This window comes from Eptatretus burgeri, chromosome 4 (genome assembly GCF_056783735.1).
Source record: "Eptatretus burgeri isolate ZD-2024b chromosome 4, Ebu_testis_v1, whole genome shotgun sequence".
Lineage (NCBI taxonomy): Eukaryota > Metazoa > Chordata > Myxini > Myxiniformes > Myxinidae > Eptatretus > Eptatretus burgeri.
The window spans coordinates 137,023,697-137,037,530 of record NC_140964.1 but is presented as its reverse complement, the minus strand read 5'-3'; the positions used below and the strand labels follow the sequence as shown (position 1 = coordinate 137,037,530).

Below are 13,834 nucleotides of genomic sequence, written 5' to 3'. Positions count from 1 at the left end.
CAATCATTTTCTCTTCCCTCAACTTGTACCTTTTGTATTACTCAAAACCGTCAACTACACTTACCGTGCCTTACGTGGTTTTGAATGTCGATGGACAGACTTTGACCTATGCACCCTTGATCTGGACCTTCGATTCTGACTACGTGATCTACAAAAACAAACGCCAACAGGGCAGAGCGTGAAGGGATTACTGAAAACCCGACACTAACATACGACGACAATGCATCGGATTTTTTGTGCATTATAAAATATAACGCAGATTATTAGATGTTTAAAATAAATACATAAATAAAAATCACTCAGCCCATCCCCAACACTGGCCAAAGTATAAGCTTTTCTTCAATGCAAACATTTAGACCAACACAGGAAATGCTGTAACAGATCCAGATGGGGTTTTGAAAACAGACAGGTGAGGACATCCTTCACAGAGACTTCCCGTTCGAGTGGCCTGCAAAAGCATTGACCCTTCCACCACTCCAAAGTGTTCACATTTTAATGCCTCCTGAACTCATTTCATGATGTAATCAGTGGTTTAACTTAAAAATTAATCTCCTCCACTTATCAAAGGAGTTTTAAGGTGCAACTCACTTGGTCAACCAACAAGGCAAACATGAAAACCAAGGGGTTTACCAAATAAGTCAGACAAAGTGGTGGAGAAGCATCGTTCAAGAGAGGGTTGTAAGAAGATTAACCCGTTGAGTACGGTGAAACCCATCATTAAGAAGTGCAAGACGTATCATATGACCCAGACTCGACCCACACCAGGTCCTCCATCCAAACTCAGCAGCCGGGCAAGCAGAAAACTGGTTCGGGATGTCACTGTAAATCCAAGAATGACTTTGAAAGATCTGCAAGGCTCCATGTCCGAGATGGGGATTAGTGTTCATCAATCAACAACATCATGTTCCCTTCACAAAGCTGATCTCTGTGGACAGGTGGCAATAAAGAAGACATTACTGAAGAAGATTAATCTAATAACTCCAATAAGTTTGTGAAAAAGCATTTTCATGAAACTGCAGGCATGTGGAGAAAGGATTTGTGATCAGACGAGACAAAAAATTGAACTTTTTGGTCTGAATTCAAAGCGTTAAATTCTGGTGCAAGCCCAACACTGCACATCACCCTCAACACCATCTCAAATGTCAAGCATGGTGGTGGCAGCATCATGTTATGGGGCTGAATTTCATCAGCAGGGACTAGAAAGCTTGTCAGGATAGAAGGGACAATGGATGGTACAAAGTACAGGAGAATTGTTGATGAAAACCTGCTCGGCTCAGCCATTAATCTGAAACTGGATACGAGATTCACATTTCAGCAGGACAATGATCTGAAGGACAAAGCTAAAGGCACACTGGAGGGGCTCAATAAGAAGAAAATAAATGGAGCCACACACAATGTTCTTCACTCCTTGGTATCAAATCCTCAGAAATCCCAAACAGAAAGCACCGAAAATAGTTTTTTGGTTTGATGTTTTTTGATGGTGTTTGATGGTTCAGGTGTTTCAAGATAAAATGAAGATCTGCTTTTAGTCCATCAAGGTTAATGTGTCTACTTGCTTACCTGGTGCTGCATTCCCAGTGATGAGCTCCTGAAGAGGAACCATGCTGACCATTCACCGTCAACCTGAGTACTACTCCATTGAGCAGCTCTACAAACGATTCATGTGCAACTACAGCAGCTACAGAGAGACTTTTCTGACACATATCCAAACAAATGCTCTGCCAAAGTGATCGTGTTAGCATTTGTTTTAGCACATTCCTCAATCACAGCAACTCATGATGCTTCCATCAGTGTTTACCTGTGCCTGTCTCTGTCTCTGTCTCTGTAGTGTTTATCACGATGCCTGTCTCTTTCCCTGTAGACAGACACAAAGACAGCACTAGACAGACAAAGAAGATGAGAAGATGCAAGAGAACAGTAAAATAAATGATCAAAATTGATATGCATCCATTTTTCAAACACAACAACCTCACCCTCACCCTCCACAAGCATTTCATATTGTTTGGCAAACAGACGGATGGACGGACTGGGGGTGGGGGTGGTGGAAAGAGACGGAATGGGGGGGGGAGGGAGAGAGACGGAGGAGGGGGGAGGGAGAGAGACGGAGGAGGGGGGAAGAGAGAGACGGAGGAGGGGGGAAGAGAGAGACGGAGGAGGGGGGGAAGAGAGAGACGGAGGAGGGGGGGAAGAGAGAGACGGAGGAGGGGGGAAGAGAGAGACGGAGGAGGGGGGAAGAGAGAGACGGAGGAGGGGGGAAGAGAGAGACGGAGGAGGGGGGAAGAGAGAGACGGAGGAGGGGGGAAGAGAGAGACGGAGGAGGGGGGAGAGAGAGACGGAGGAGGGGGGAGAGAGAGACGGAGGAGGGGGGAGAGAGAGACGGAGGAGGGGGGAGAGAGAGACGGAGGAGGGGGGGAGAGAGAGACGGAGGAGGGGGGGAGAGAGAGACGGAGGAGGGGGGAGAGAGAGACTGAGGAGGGGGGAGCGAGAGACGGAGGAGGGGGGAGCGAGAGACGGAGGAGGGGGAGCGAGAGACGGAGGAGGGGGGAGCGAGAGACGGAGGAGGGGGGAGCGAGAGACGGAGGAGGGGGAGCGAGAGACGGAGGAGGGGGAAGAGAGAGACGGAGGAGGGGGGAGCGAGAGACGGAGGAGGGGGGAGCGAGAGACGGAGGAGGGGGAGCGAGAGACGGAGGAGGGGGAGCGAGAGACGGAGGAGGGGGGAGCGAGAGACGGAGGAGGGGGAGCGAGAGACGGAGGAGGGGGAGCGAGAGACGGAGGAGGGGGGAGCGAGAGACGGAGGAGGGGGGAGCGAGAGACGGAGGAGGGGGGAGCGAGAGACGGAGGAGGGGGGAGCGAGAGACGGAGGAGGGGGAGCGAGAGACGGAGGAGGGGGGAGCGAGAGACGGAGGAGGGGGAGCGAGAGACGGAGGAGGGGGAGCGAGAGACGGAGGAGGGGGAGCGAGAGACGGAGGAGGGGGAGCGAGAGACGGAGGAGGGGGGAGCGAGAGACGGAGGAGGGGGAGCGAGAGACGGAGGAGGGGGAGCGAGAGACGGAGGAGGGGGGAGCGAGAGACGGAGGAGGGGGGAGCGAGAGACGGAGGAGGGGGGAGCGAGAGACGGAGGAGGGGGAGCGAGAGACGGAGGAGGGGGAGCGAGAGACGGAGGAGGGGGAGCGAGAGACGGAGGAGGGGGAGCGAGAGACGGAGGAGGGGGGAGCGAGAGACGGAGGAGGGGGAGCGAGAGACGGAGGAGGGGGGAGCGAGAGACGGAGGAGGGGGGAGCGAGAGACGGAGGAGGGGGAGCGAGAGACGGAGGAGGGGGGAGCGAGAGACGGAGGAGGGGGAGCGAGAGACGGAGGAGGGGGAGCGAGAGACGGAGGAGGGGGGAGCGAGAGACGGAGGAGGGGGGAGCGAGAGACGGAGGAGGGGGAGCGAGAGACGGAGGAGGGGGAGCGAGAGACGGAGGAGGGGGGAGCGAGAGACGGAGGAGGGGGGAGCGAGAGACGGAGGAGGGGGAGCGAGAGACGGAGGAGGGGGGAGCGAGAGACGGAGGAGGGGGGAGCGAGAGACGGAGGAGGGGGAGCGAGAGACGGAGGAGGGGAGCGAGAGACGGAGGAGGGGGGAGCGAGAGACGGAGGAGGGGGAGCGAGAGACGGAGGAGGGGGGAGCGAGAGACGGAGGAGGGGGGAGCGAGAGACGGAGGAGGGGGAGCGAGAGACGGAGGAGGGGGAGCGAGAGACGGAGGAGGGGGAGCGAGAGACGGAGGAGGGGGGAGCGAGAGACGGAGGAGGGGGGAGCGAGAGACGGAGGAGGGGGGAGCGAGAGACGGAAGGGGGGGAGCGAGAGACGGAAGGGGGGAGCGAGAGACGGAAGGGGGGAGCGAGAGACGGAAGGGGGGAGCGAGAGACGGAAGGGGGGAGCGAGAGACGGAAGGGGGGAGCGAGAGACGGAAGGGGGGGAGCGAGAGACGGAAGGGGGGAGCGAGAGACGGAAGGGGGGGAGCGAGAGACGGAAGGGGGGAGCGAGAGACGGAAGGGGGGAGCGAGAGACGGAAGGGGGGAGCGAGAGACGGAAGGGGGGGGAGCGAGAGACGGAAGGGGGGAGCGAGAGACCTGAAGGGGGGGAGCGAGAGACGGAAGGGGGGGAGCGAGAGACGGAAGGGGGAGCGAGAGACGGAAGGGGGGAGCGAGAGACGGAAGGGGGGAGCGAGAGACGGAAGGGGGGAGCGAGAGACGGAAGGGGGGAGCGAGAGACGGAAGGGGGGGAGCGAGAGACGGAAGGGGGGAGCGAGAGACGGAAGGGGGGAGCGAGAGACGGAAGGGGGAGCGAGAGACGGAAGGGGGGAGCGAGAGACGGAAGGGGGGAGCGAGAGACGGAAGGGGGGGAGCGAGAGACGGAAGGGGGGGAGCGAGAGACGGAAGGGGGGAGCGAGAGACGGAAGGGGGGAGCGAGAGACGGAAGGGGGGAGCGAGAGACGGAAGGGGGGAGCGAGAGACGGAAGGGGGGGGAGCGAGAGACGGAAGGGGGGGGAGCGAGAGACGGAAGGGGGGAGCGAGAGACGGAAGGGGGGAGCGAGAGACGGAAGGGGGGGAGCGAGAGACGGAAGGGGGGGGAGCGAGAGACGGAAGGGGGGGAGCGAGAGACGGAAGGGGGGAGCGAGAGACGGAAGGGGGAGGGGGAGAGACGGAAGGGGGGAGGGGGAGAGACGGAGGGGATGGGGAGAGGGGGAGAGACGGAGGGGATGGGGAGGGGAGGGGGAGAGACGGAGGGGATGGGGAGGGGGAGGGGGAGAGACGGAGGGGATGGGGAGGGGAGGGGGAGAGACGGAGGGGCTGGGGATGGGGAGGGGGAGAGACGGAGGGGATGGGGAGGGGGAGGGGAGAGACGGAGGGGATGGGGAGGGGAGGGGGAGAGACGGAGGGGATGGGGAGGGGGAGGGGGAGAGACGGAGGGGATGGGGAGGGGAGGGGGAGAGACGGAGGGGATGGGGAGGGGGAGGGGGAGAGACGGAGGGGATGGGGAGGGAGGGGGAGAGACGGAGGGGATGGGGAGGGGAGGGGGAGAGACGGAGGGGATGGGGAGGGGGAGGGGAGAGACGGAGGGGATGGGGAGGGGAGGGGGAGAGACGGAGGGGATGGGGAGGGGGAGAGACGGAGGGGATGGGGAGGGGGAGAGACGGAGGGGATGGGGAGGGGGAGAGACGGAGGGGATGGGGAGGGGGAGAGACGGAGGGGATGGGGAGGGGGAGAGACGGAGGGGATGGGGAGGGGGAGAGACGGAGGGGATGGGGAGGGGGAGAGACGGAGGGGATGGGGAGGGGGAGAGACGGAGGGGATGGGGAGGGGAGAGACGGAGGGGATGGGGAGGGGGAGAGACGGAGGGGATGGGGAGGGGGAGAGACGGAGGGGATGGGGAGGGGGAGAGACGGAGGGGATGGGGAGGGGGAGAGACGGAGGGGATGGGGAGGGGGAGAGACGGAGGGGATGGGGAGGGGGAGAGACGGAGGGGATGGGGAGGGGGAGAGACGGAGGGGATGGGGAGGGGGAGAGACGGAGGGGATGGGGAGGGGGAGAGACGGAGGGGATGGGGAGGGGGAGAGACGGAGGGGATGGGGAGGGGGAGAGACGGAGGGGATGGGGAGGGGGAGAGACGGAGGAGATGGGGAGGGGGAGAGACGGAGGGGATGGGGAGGGGGAGAGACGGAGGGGATGGGGAGGGGGAGAGACGGAGGGGATGGGGAGGGGGAGAGACGGAGGGGAGGGGGAGGGGGAGAGACGGAGGGGAGGGGAGGGGAGAGACGGAGGGGAGGGGAGGGGAGAGACGGAGGGGAGGGGGAGAGATCGGGGAGGGGGGAGAGATCGGGGAGGGGAGAGAGATCGGGGGGGAGAGATCGGGGGAGGGGGAGAGATCGGGGAGTGGGGAGAGATCGGGGGGAGTGGGGAGAGATCGGGGGGGGGGAGAGATCGGGGGGAGGGGGAGAGGGAGAGATCGGGTGGGAGGGGAACCACATCAAAAAAAATTAAATTATTCTGGCTGCCAGAACATGTGTCCAATCAAGAGGAAAGTTAAAACATGTATTCCCCATCCCCACTCGATCATAATTATGAAGTTTCACATCAATTGATTTGTGGGTTCCAGAGAAAACAATATTAAGTAATTTCTTCAATCAAATATGGCTTCCAAACCATGTGACATTAATTATTCCTTGACAACCTTGTACACACATGCCTTGGGGAACATTTGTGTGAAGTTTCCCCTCAATCTGTCCAGCCGTTCTGGAGAAGATTGTTTATGTTTTTGGGTAAATCCAATAAGGCTGCCAAACCATTGTGACCGATGACGTCACATGTGTGAATCTTTTGTTCCTCATGATAGGTGGTCAAATGTGTAAAGTTTCACCTCAAACTGTAAAGTCATTTCAGAAAAGAGGACTTTTGAAGGTTTTTTTTTTTTTTTTCAAAAAAACAATATGGCTGCTGAATCACGTGATCGATGATGTCACCAGCAAAATGTTTGTGGACCATTTTATCTCAAGATGACCCTCAAAATTTTTCATGCTAATCGGATGTAGCGTTCTGCATACGCAATTACGACATCATAAAAAAAGAAAATCCCCATGAGGAGTCCTTGCTATGTGCCAAGTTTAATTTTTTCCTTGGTGCAGTTTCAGAAATAGAGGTCAAAAGTTTTTTCCGTTGGCTGCCACTCTGTGACCTATGTCGTCATAATCATCATCAAAGCGTTCCATACGAGTAGTCGCACCAAAAGTGAAAATTTTGTGTCAATCCGACGCGCGGTTGTGGAGAAAAACACGAAAGTTCTGTGCGGACAAAAACAAACAGATGGACAAATGGATCCAAATGCAGTACCCTCTCCTTCAGCAAGGGAATAAAAAAAAAAAAAATTAAAACCTGACTCCTGCAGTACAAGAACCAAATTTGCAAAACAAACCTGTTATCCCCAGGTGGTTCCATTCAGCTGGGGAAGCAGGTGTGGCATGAGTTTCTTACAAAAAACAAAAACAGTCATTTTTTGTGAGCAACAAGATTGGACATATGAAACTCATATTGGCTACTTTATGATTATGATAATTATTATTGAGTCCACTGCAAGTGTCGGTGAAGTCATGTGAGACATTGAAGGCTTCTTACATGCCAAACCCACCTTTTTCTACCCCCCCCCCCCATGAGGGTCAAAACATTTTTTGGGTCTTTACGTCTTCCTGAAAGAGGACACAAGCGTAAACCCATCCCAAAAACATTTGAAGCACTGATTATATCTGAAACCTTACAAATATACTTTTGGTTATCAGCAGCAGAAGTCAATTCCAGCAGTCAGGGGGAAGGAGATATAAGCTTCCGAGTATCAAGTCGGTACACTTATTTTGCGGGATGGCCTAGACACTCCATTGGGTCAGTATAACATAAATCCTCAAAAAAAAAAATATAATGACAATAATAACAAGTGAAATCCTTCAATGCAGCACGTGTGGTGAATCAAAGGAGTACACCAATGATAAAATATGCAATTTATGCTTTTTCAGTTGAAAAACAATTAAAAAGCGTACTTAATATTTGAAATGTAAAAATCTTGTTATTATTGTGATAAGCATATATATATATATATATATATATATATATATATATATATATATATATATATATATATATATATATATATATATATATAAATATAAATATATATAACAGAAGGAATGAAATCGTTCGATACAGCATGGCAGGAGGCCGCAAAAGAATGATTGCAAGTAAATTTCAACGACGAATGCATGACGAAACACTTGTTTGTGGCTAATATTAAAGAGAATGATGGATAAGAAGAACTAAGCTTTCTGCACTCGGCGCGAAATGCTATGGTGGACGGAAATGACGTCTTTCGTTCGTTCGTACATGAGTGGAGCGTTTCTTCGTTTTTTTCCGTCAAACAATAAATTAAATGGTTTTCACATATATAACACTTAAGTTTCACAAATTTCCATTGAAATACTCGGGTATTTCCGTCAATTGTCGCCATTTCCAGAGGTTACGCACTGCATCTACCGGACGGCCGTCATTGGCTGTCTTGAGGCACGTGGGGGGGGGGGGGAACCGGACCCACTGGAGACGTGGTAGACGACGCCGGGGACATTTCAAACTCGGTGCAATTGCATACAGCGCATGCGCTGCAATAATAATCTACCAGGATAAAACGTTTAAACCAATAAATTACCTCCCAAGATTTGGACATTATCACTGAACAAGAAAAATGAGACCCAAAAGTGCCCGTTTGTCATTCTTCTTAAATCTCCTCATTATTATTTTCTGACAGCCGAGCTCAAAATTGGTTTAAACACCAATCTACTGCATTTTATCTTGGCAAGATGCAAACTGATCAAAATTTTATTAACTTGAAAGGATTCCACGAAAAGTACACAAAATTGTAATCCTTTGTGAAGCAACAGGAAGGGATCAGAGGGGTGGGCAGGACTACGAATATCAATCACCATGATGTGGGCGGGACTATGACTATCAATCACCCTGATGTGGGCGCGGGACTACGGCTATCAATCACCCTGATGTGGGTGGGGCCGCTAAACATTTGCCCAAAGCCCAGACAGACATGGCTGTGGTTCAAGGTGAGAGCGAGAGAGCATGAGATGGAGCAGATTATCAGCCCTGTTCATGCAGGGCAGTCACAGGGCGAATTGACAGCAACACACACACATTTCTATAAAGTACATACTATTTAGATTTTAGAATATTAGATCGTCCATAAAATATGTACAGTTCCAATACAATTTGAGAACGTCTATAAAGTTTGAAATACATCATATGTAATATATATATATATATATATATATATATATATATATATATATATATATATATATATATATATATATATATATATATATATATATATATATATATATATATATATATATATATATATATATATGAGACACAGACACAGACACACAACCAGTTCATGTATGCATGTCACAAGATGTCTATCAATTACATACTCTCTGAACGTCAGTTGCACAGTGACAGTATACATCAATCAGTTTACCTCTGGTCGCTTGTTCGTGTTGCTGCATTTGAGCCTGGGGAGTAACTGCTGAAATATATCTGTCCGGGTTCTTCCCGACATCTTTGTTTTTCATTCCTTTCACATTTCTTTCCAATTTATTATATTAATTTCTTCACAATTCTCTTGCTTCATTTTATTTTAATTCTTGCTTTTTCTTTTTCATATATCTATCTCTATCTCTATCTCTCTCCCTCTCTCCCCCTCTCTCTCTCTCAGAAGTGAATGCTTGCAGAAAATTTTCTGCAAGACTCACTTGGCTGCACCTGGATGGGTTTGATGGTTGTGGAGTAGCGGCTGAAACTCGAATCCTAGCAAAGTTCCTCCTGATGACTCCATCTTTGCTCTTTACTTCTTTGGGTTCCCTCTTAGTCTTCTATTTCGTTATGTACAATTGGAATTTACCTTTTAAACTTATTGAACCTTGAAAATGCTGAGACCCTCAAGACTCTTTACGACCCCTCAGGCACCTTTATACCCCGCCCCAAAAAAGCCCCTTTATACCCCCAAGACACGCAAGACTCTAAGATCCCACCAAAACACCCTTAAGACCCGCAAGTCCATTAAGACCCTTTATACCCCTTGCAACCTTCAGACAGATATTAGACAGCTTTGGGACCCTTGACCATTTTAGAGGTTGAGACCACTTGAACTATTTTTAACCGGGCGTAGTGGCGTGCGCCTGTAATCCGGCTACTCGGAGGCTTGGGTTGGAGGATCGCTTGAGGACGGGAGCCCTGCACTGGGCCGCGCTATGAGAGGGTGTAGGGCAGCCCAGAATCATGGTGAAACCCAATCCTTATCCCTGTGTCGTAAGAGGCGACCAGGGTTGCGTCAGGAAGGGCATCCGGCGTAAAACCTGTGCCAAGTCAGTATGCGGATCATAACGGATGATCCGCTGTGGCGACCCCTAACGGGAGCAGCCGAAAGATGAACAACAACAACACCACTTGAACTATTTTTAGAACTCATTCACCAAGTTTCATCCGAATCCGGCCACAACTTTTTGAGATATCATGCCACATCACTTTTCGCCCCGTCTCTTCAATGATGAAGAATGAGTTTAAAATTAAATGATTCTCAGATCCAGATCTCGATTCGGATCTTCACCAAAATTAAGCGTTGCTGTCCTTGGCTGGTCACCCACATCCACACAAAAAAATTTCAGAACAATTGGTTGAAAACTGTGGCCAAAAATCGTATGACAAACAGACAAACATAATTGGTGACATTTTGCTTTTTCTCCAAGTAACAAACACAATACCCTCTCCTCTGGCGAGGGTAAAAATGAAAAAGGATACAGGGATGTTCCTCCAAGAAGTATGGAAACAAGGGAGGAGGGATGTTCATGAGAAATGATCGCATGAAACTATCCCAACATGTTTCTTTGAATAATGGTTGTCCCTACACAAGAGTGTGTGAGTGTGTGTGAGTGTGTGTGAGTGTGTGTGAGTGTGTGTGAGTGTGTGTGAGTGTGTGTGAGTGTGTGTGAGTGTGTGTGAGTGTGTGTGAGTGTGTGTGAGTGTGTGTGAGTGTGTGTGAGTGTGTGTGAGTGTGTGTGAGTGTGTGTGAGTGTGTGTGAGTGTGAGTGTGTGTGAGTGTGTGAGTGTGTGAGTGTGTGAGTGTGTGAGTGTGTGAGTGTGTGAGTGTGTGAGTGTGTGAGTGTGTGAGTGTGTGAGTGTGTGAGTGTGTGAGTGTGTGAGTGTGTGAGTGTGTGAGTGTGTGAGTGTGTGAGTGTGTGAGTGTGTGAGTGTGTGAGTGTGTGAGTGTGTGAGTGTGTGAGTGTGTGAGTGTGTGAGTGTGTGAGTGTGTGAGAGTGTGAGAGTGTGAGAGTGTGAGAGTGTGAGAGTGTGAGAGTGTGAGAGTGTGAGAGTGTGAGAGTGTGAGTGTGTGAGTGTGTGAGTGTGTGAGTGTGTGAGAGTGTGAGAGTGTGAGAGTGTGAGAGTGTGAGAGTGTGAGAGTGTGAGAGTGTGAGAGTGTGAGAGTGTGAGAGTGTGAGAGTGTGAGAGTGTGAGAGTGTGAGAGTGTGAGAGTGTGAGAGTGTGAGAGTGTGAGAGTGTGAGAGTGTGTGAGTGTGTGAGTGTGTGAGTGTGTGAGTGTGTGAGTGAGTGAGTGAGTGAGTGAGTGAGTGAGTGAGTGAGTGAGTGTGTGTGTGTGTGTGTGTTTATAATCGAACACACACATTCATGTGCACGCACGCAGTCTTGTGTGAAGACAACCATTAAATTATTCAAAGAAACATGTGGGGATAGTTTCATGCGATCATTTCTTGTGACCATCCCTACCTTGTTTACATATTTTTTTGGGACGAACGTCCCGACATCCTTTTTACCTCGGTCACCGAAGGTGGAAGGACGTCGTTTTCACATCTGTCCGTCTGATTGTTTGTTTGCAGGACATCTCAAAAAGTTGTGGATGGATTCAGATGAAACTTTGTGGGCAGGTTGGGAAGGCAACAAGGAAGGATTGGTTCGGTTTTGGTGAAGATCCAAATCTGAGAATTTTTTAATTGATTCTTCACCATTGAGTGACAGGGCTAAAACAATATACAAGCATGAGATATCAAAAAGTTATGGAGGTATTCGGATGAAAATTGGTGGATTCGTTGGTCAGGTGACAAAAAACAAACCAATTAAATTTTAGTTCAGGTCCAAATTCAGATGCAGCCCATCAGTGGGACAGAAAACATAAACTAATCAGCCTGGTGGAGGTATTTGCTCCACTGAGTTCCCTTCTCGTTTTAAAATGCTTTTATTACTTGTAACCATTAGGATTTGATCCTCAGGTCCAGAGTTAAAATCCCACTTTTTCCCGTTGAATTAACACCAGGTGAGGTTGACTTAGCCTGTCATCCTTCCAAGGTCGGCAAAATGAGTACCAGCTTGCTGGGGATGTCCCAATGTGTGCTCCAGTTTAGAATCGATACACCGTATTCCTGCGTGTCGTAAGAGGCGGCGAAACGGTTGGTGTCAGGAAGAGAATCCGGCCATTAAAAATACCCCCAAGAGGGAGCGCCGGTCATCTCTGCCAGAGGTCGAAAGTAACTCTGTGCCAGACTGGAACAGGGGCAGTTCATAAAGTACGTACGCTGTACTTCCGGGTTTCAAAACCACTCACCCCCCTCTGTATGCAGGCTCGTGACCACCCACCCACCCCTGTACGCAGCCCGCTCGCGGGCTTTAAACCACCCACCCCCTCATACATCGCTAATCGCTTGCAAAGCCAGCAGTTCCTTATGAACCGGTGTTTGTAAGCCATGACGATGCAGTCCCTAGCAGTGTAATTTACCTTTTTCTTTTAATATCACAGCACGTCATTTATGAAAATAAAAGTACAAATTGACATTCAAAACAATGTTAATGTCATAAATGAAAGTAAGTGTGCATATAAACTTATGTTCCATTGTTTTAGTTAAATCTGACAAAAGCTTCAAATGTAATATTTGTCTCGGAGAGTTCCGGTTCTTAATTTTTTGTATGTACGTACTTTATGAACGGCCCATATGGGGAATCAGAATGAAGTTTGAAGGGCTATAAAATCAGAATGAGAGCAAATTTCAAAAAATATGGCTCGTGTTGTTCGAGATAATAGTCTGACGTATCTGAATCACAAATAACATTTGATCTCTCTTGATAAATGAGGGAGGAGATACGATTTGAAATCGACGATTTTCGCAACTTTGACAGCCTCGTGACGTTGACCTCGACCTTGGACGACCTTGAAAGTTATATCATTGTGCATGTCTCATCGACCTCTATCCATTCCACTGTTGGTTATTTGTCTCCACTCGGTTTGATTATGCACGGACGGACAGACGTACAGACTTCGAGACTGGGGTTATGAGGTCATCTCTACTGAGATGATAGAGATGACCTAAAAAAAAAACCCCCCAAAAAACCATTGCCTCAAAAAGGGAACCATGATAGAAGATTGTCATCAGGCTAACTCCCGCTCTTGGAGGGAAAATGGTGAGAGACAGAGACAGAGAGAGAGAGAGAGAGACAGAGAGACAGAGACACAGAGACACAGAGACAGAGAGACAGAGAGACAGAGAGACAGAGAGACAGAGAGACAGAGAGACAGAGAGACAGAGAGACAGAGAGACAGAGAGACAGAGAGACAGAGAGACAGAGAGACAGAGAGACAGAGAGACAGAGACAGAGAGACAGAGAGACAGAGAGACAGAGAGACAGAGAGACAGAGAGACAGAGAGACAGAGACAGAGAGACAGAGAGACAGAGACACAGAGAGACAGAGACACAGAGAGACAGAGACACAGAGAGACAGAGAGACAGAGAGACAGAGACACAGAGAGACAGAGAGACAGAGATAGAGACAGAGACACAGAGAGACAGAGAGACAGAGACACAGAGAGACAGAGACACAGAGAGACAGAGACACAGAGAGACAGAGACACAGAGAGACAGAGACACAGAGAGACAGAGACAGAGACACAGAGACAGAGACACAGAGACAGAGACAGAGACACAGAGACAGAGACACAGAGACACAGAGACAGAGACACAGAGACAGAGACACAGAGACAGAGACACAGAGACAGAGACACAGAGACAGAGACACAGAGACAGAGACACAGAGACAGAGACACAGAGACAGAGACACAGAGACAGAGACACAGAGACAGAGACACAGAGACAGAGACACAGAGACAGAGACACAGAGACAGAGACAGAGACACAGAGACAGAGACAGAGACACAGAGACACAGAGACAGAGACACAGAGACAGAG

General features: G+C 50.4%; 1 protein-coding gene across 2 annotated transcripts in view; it reads right to left on the bottom strand.

The window, feature by feature from the left end:
* The window catches only part of LOC147029198 (uncharacterized), a 116,207-nt gene that overhangs the window by 74,181 nt on the left and 28,192 nt on the right, over nucleotides 1–13,834 (bottom strand). The window contains exons 5-6 of one of the 2 annotated variants that reach the window (XM_085880146.1): nucleotides 1,799–1,879; nucleotides 65–148 (exon numbers count right to left, since the gene is read on the bottom strand). In XM_085880146.1, the coding sequence (XP_085736272.1) occupies nucleotides 65–148; nucleotides 1,799–1,879 (165 nt within the window). The remainder of the gene's footprint in view (nucleotides 1–64; nucleotides 149–1,798; nucleotides 1,880–13,834) is intronic. The other variant, XM_085880147.1, reaches the window with a different exon arrangement.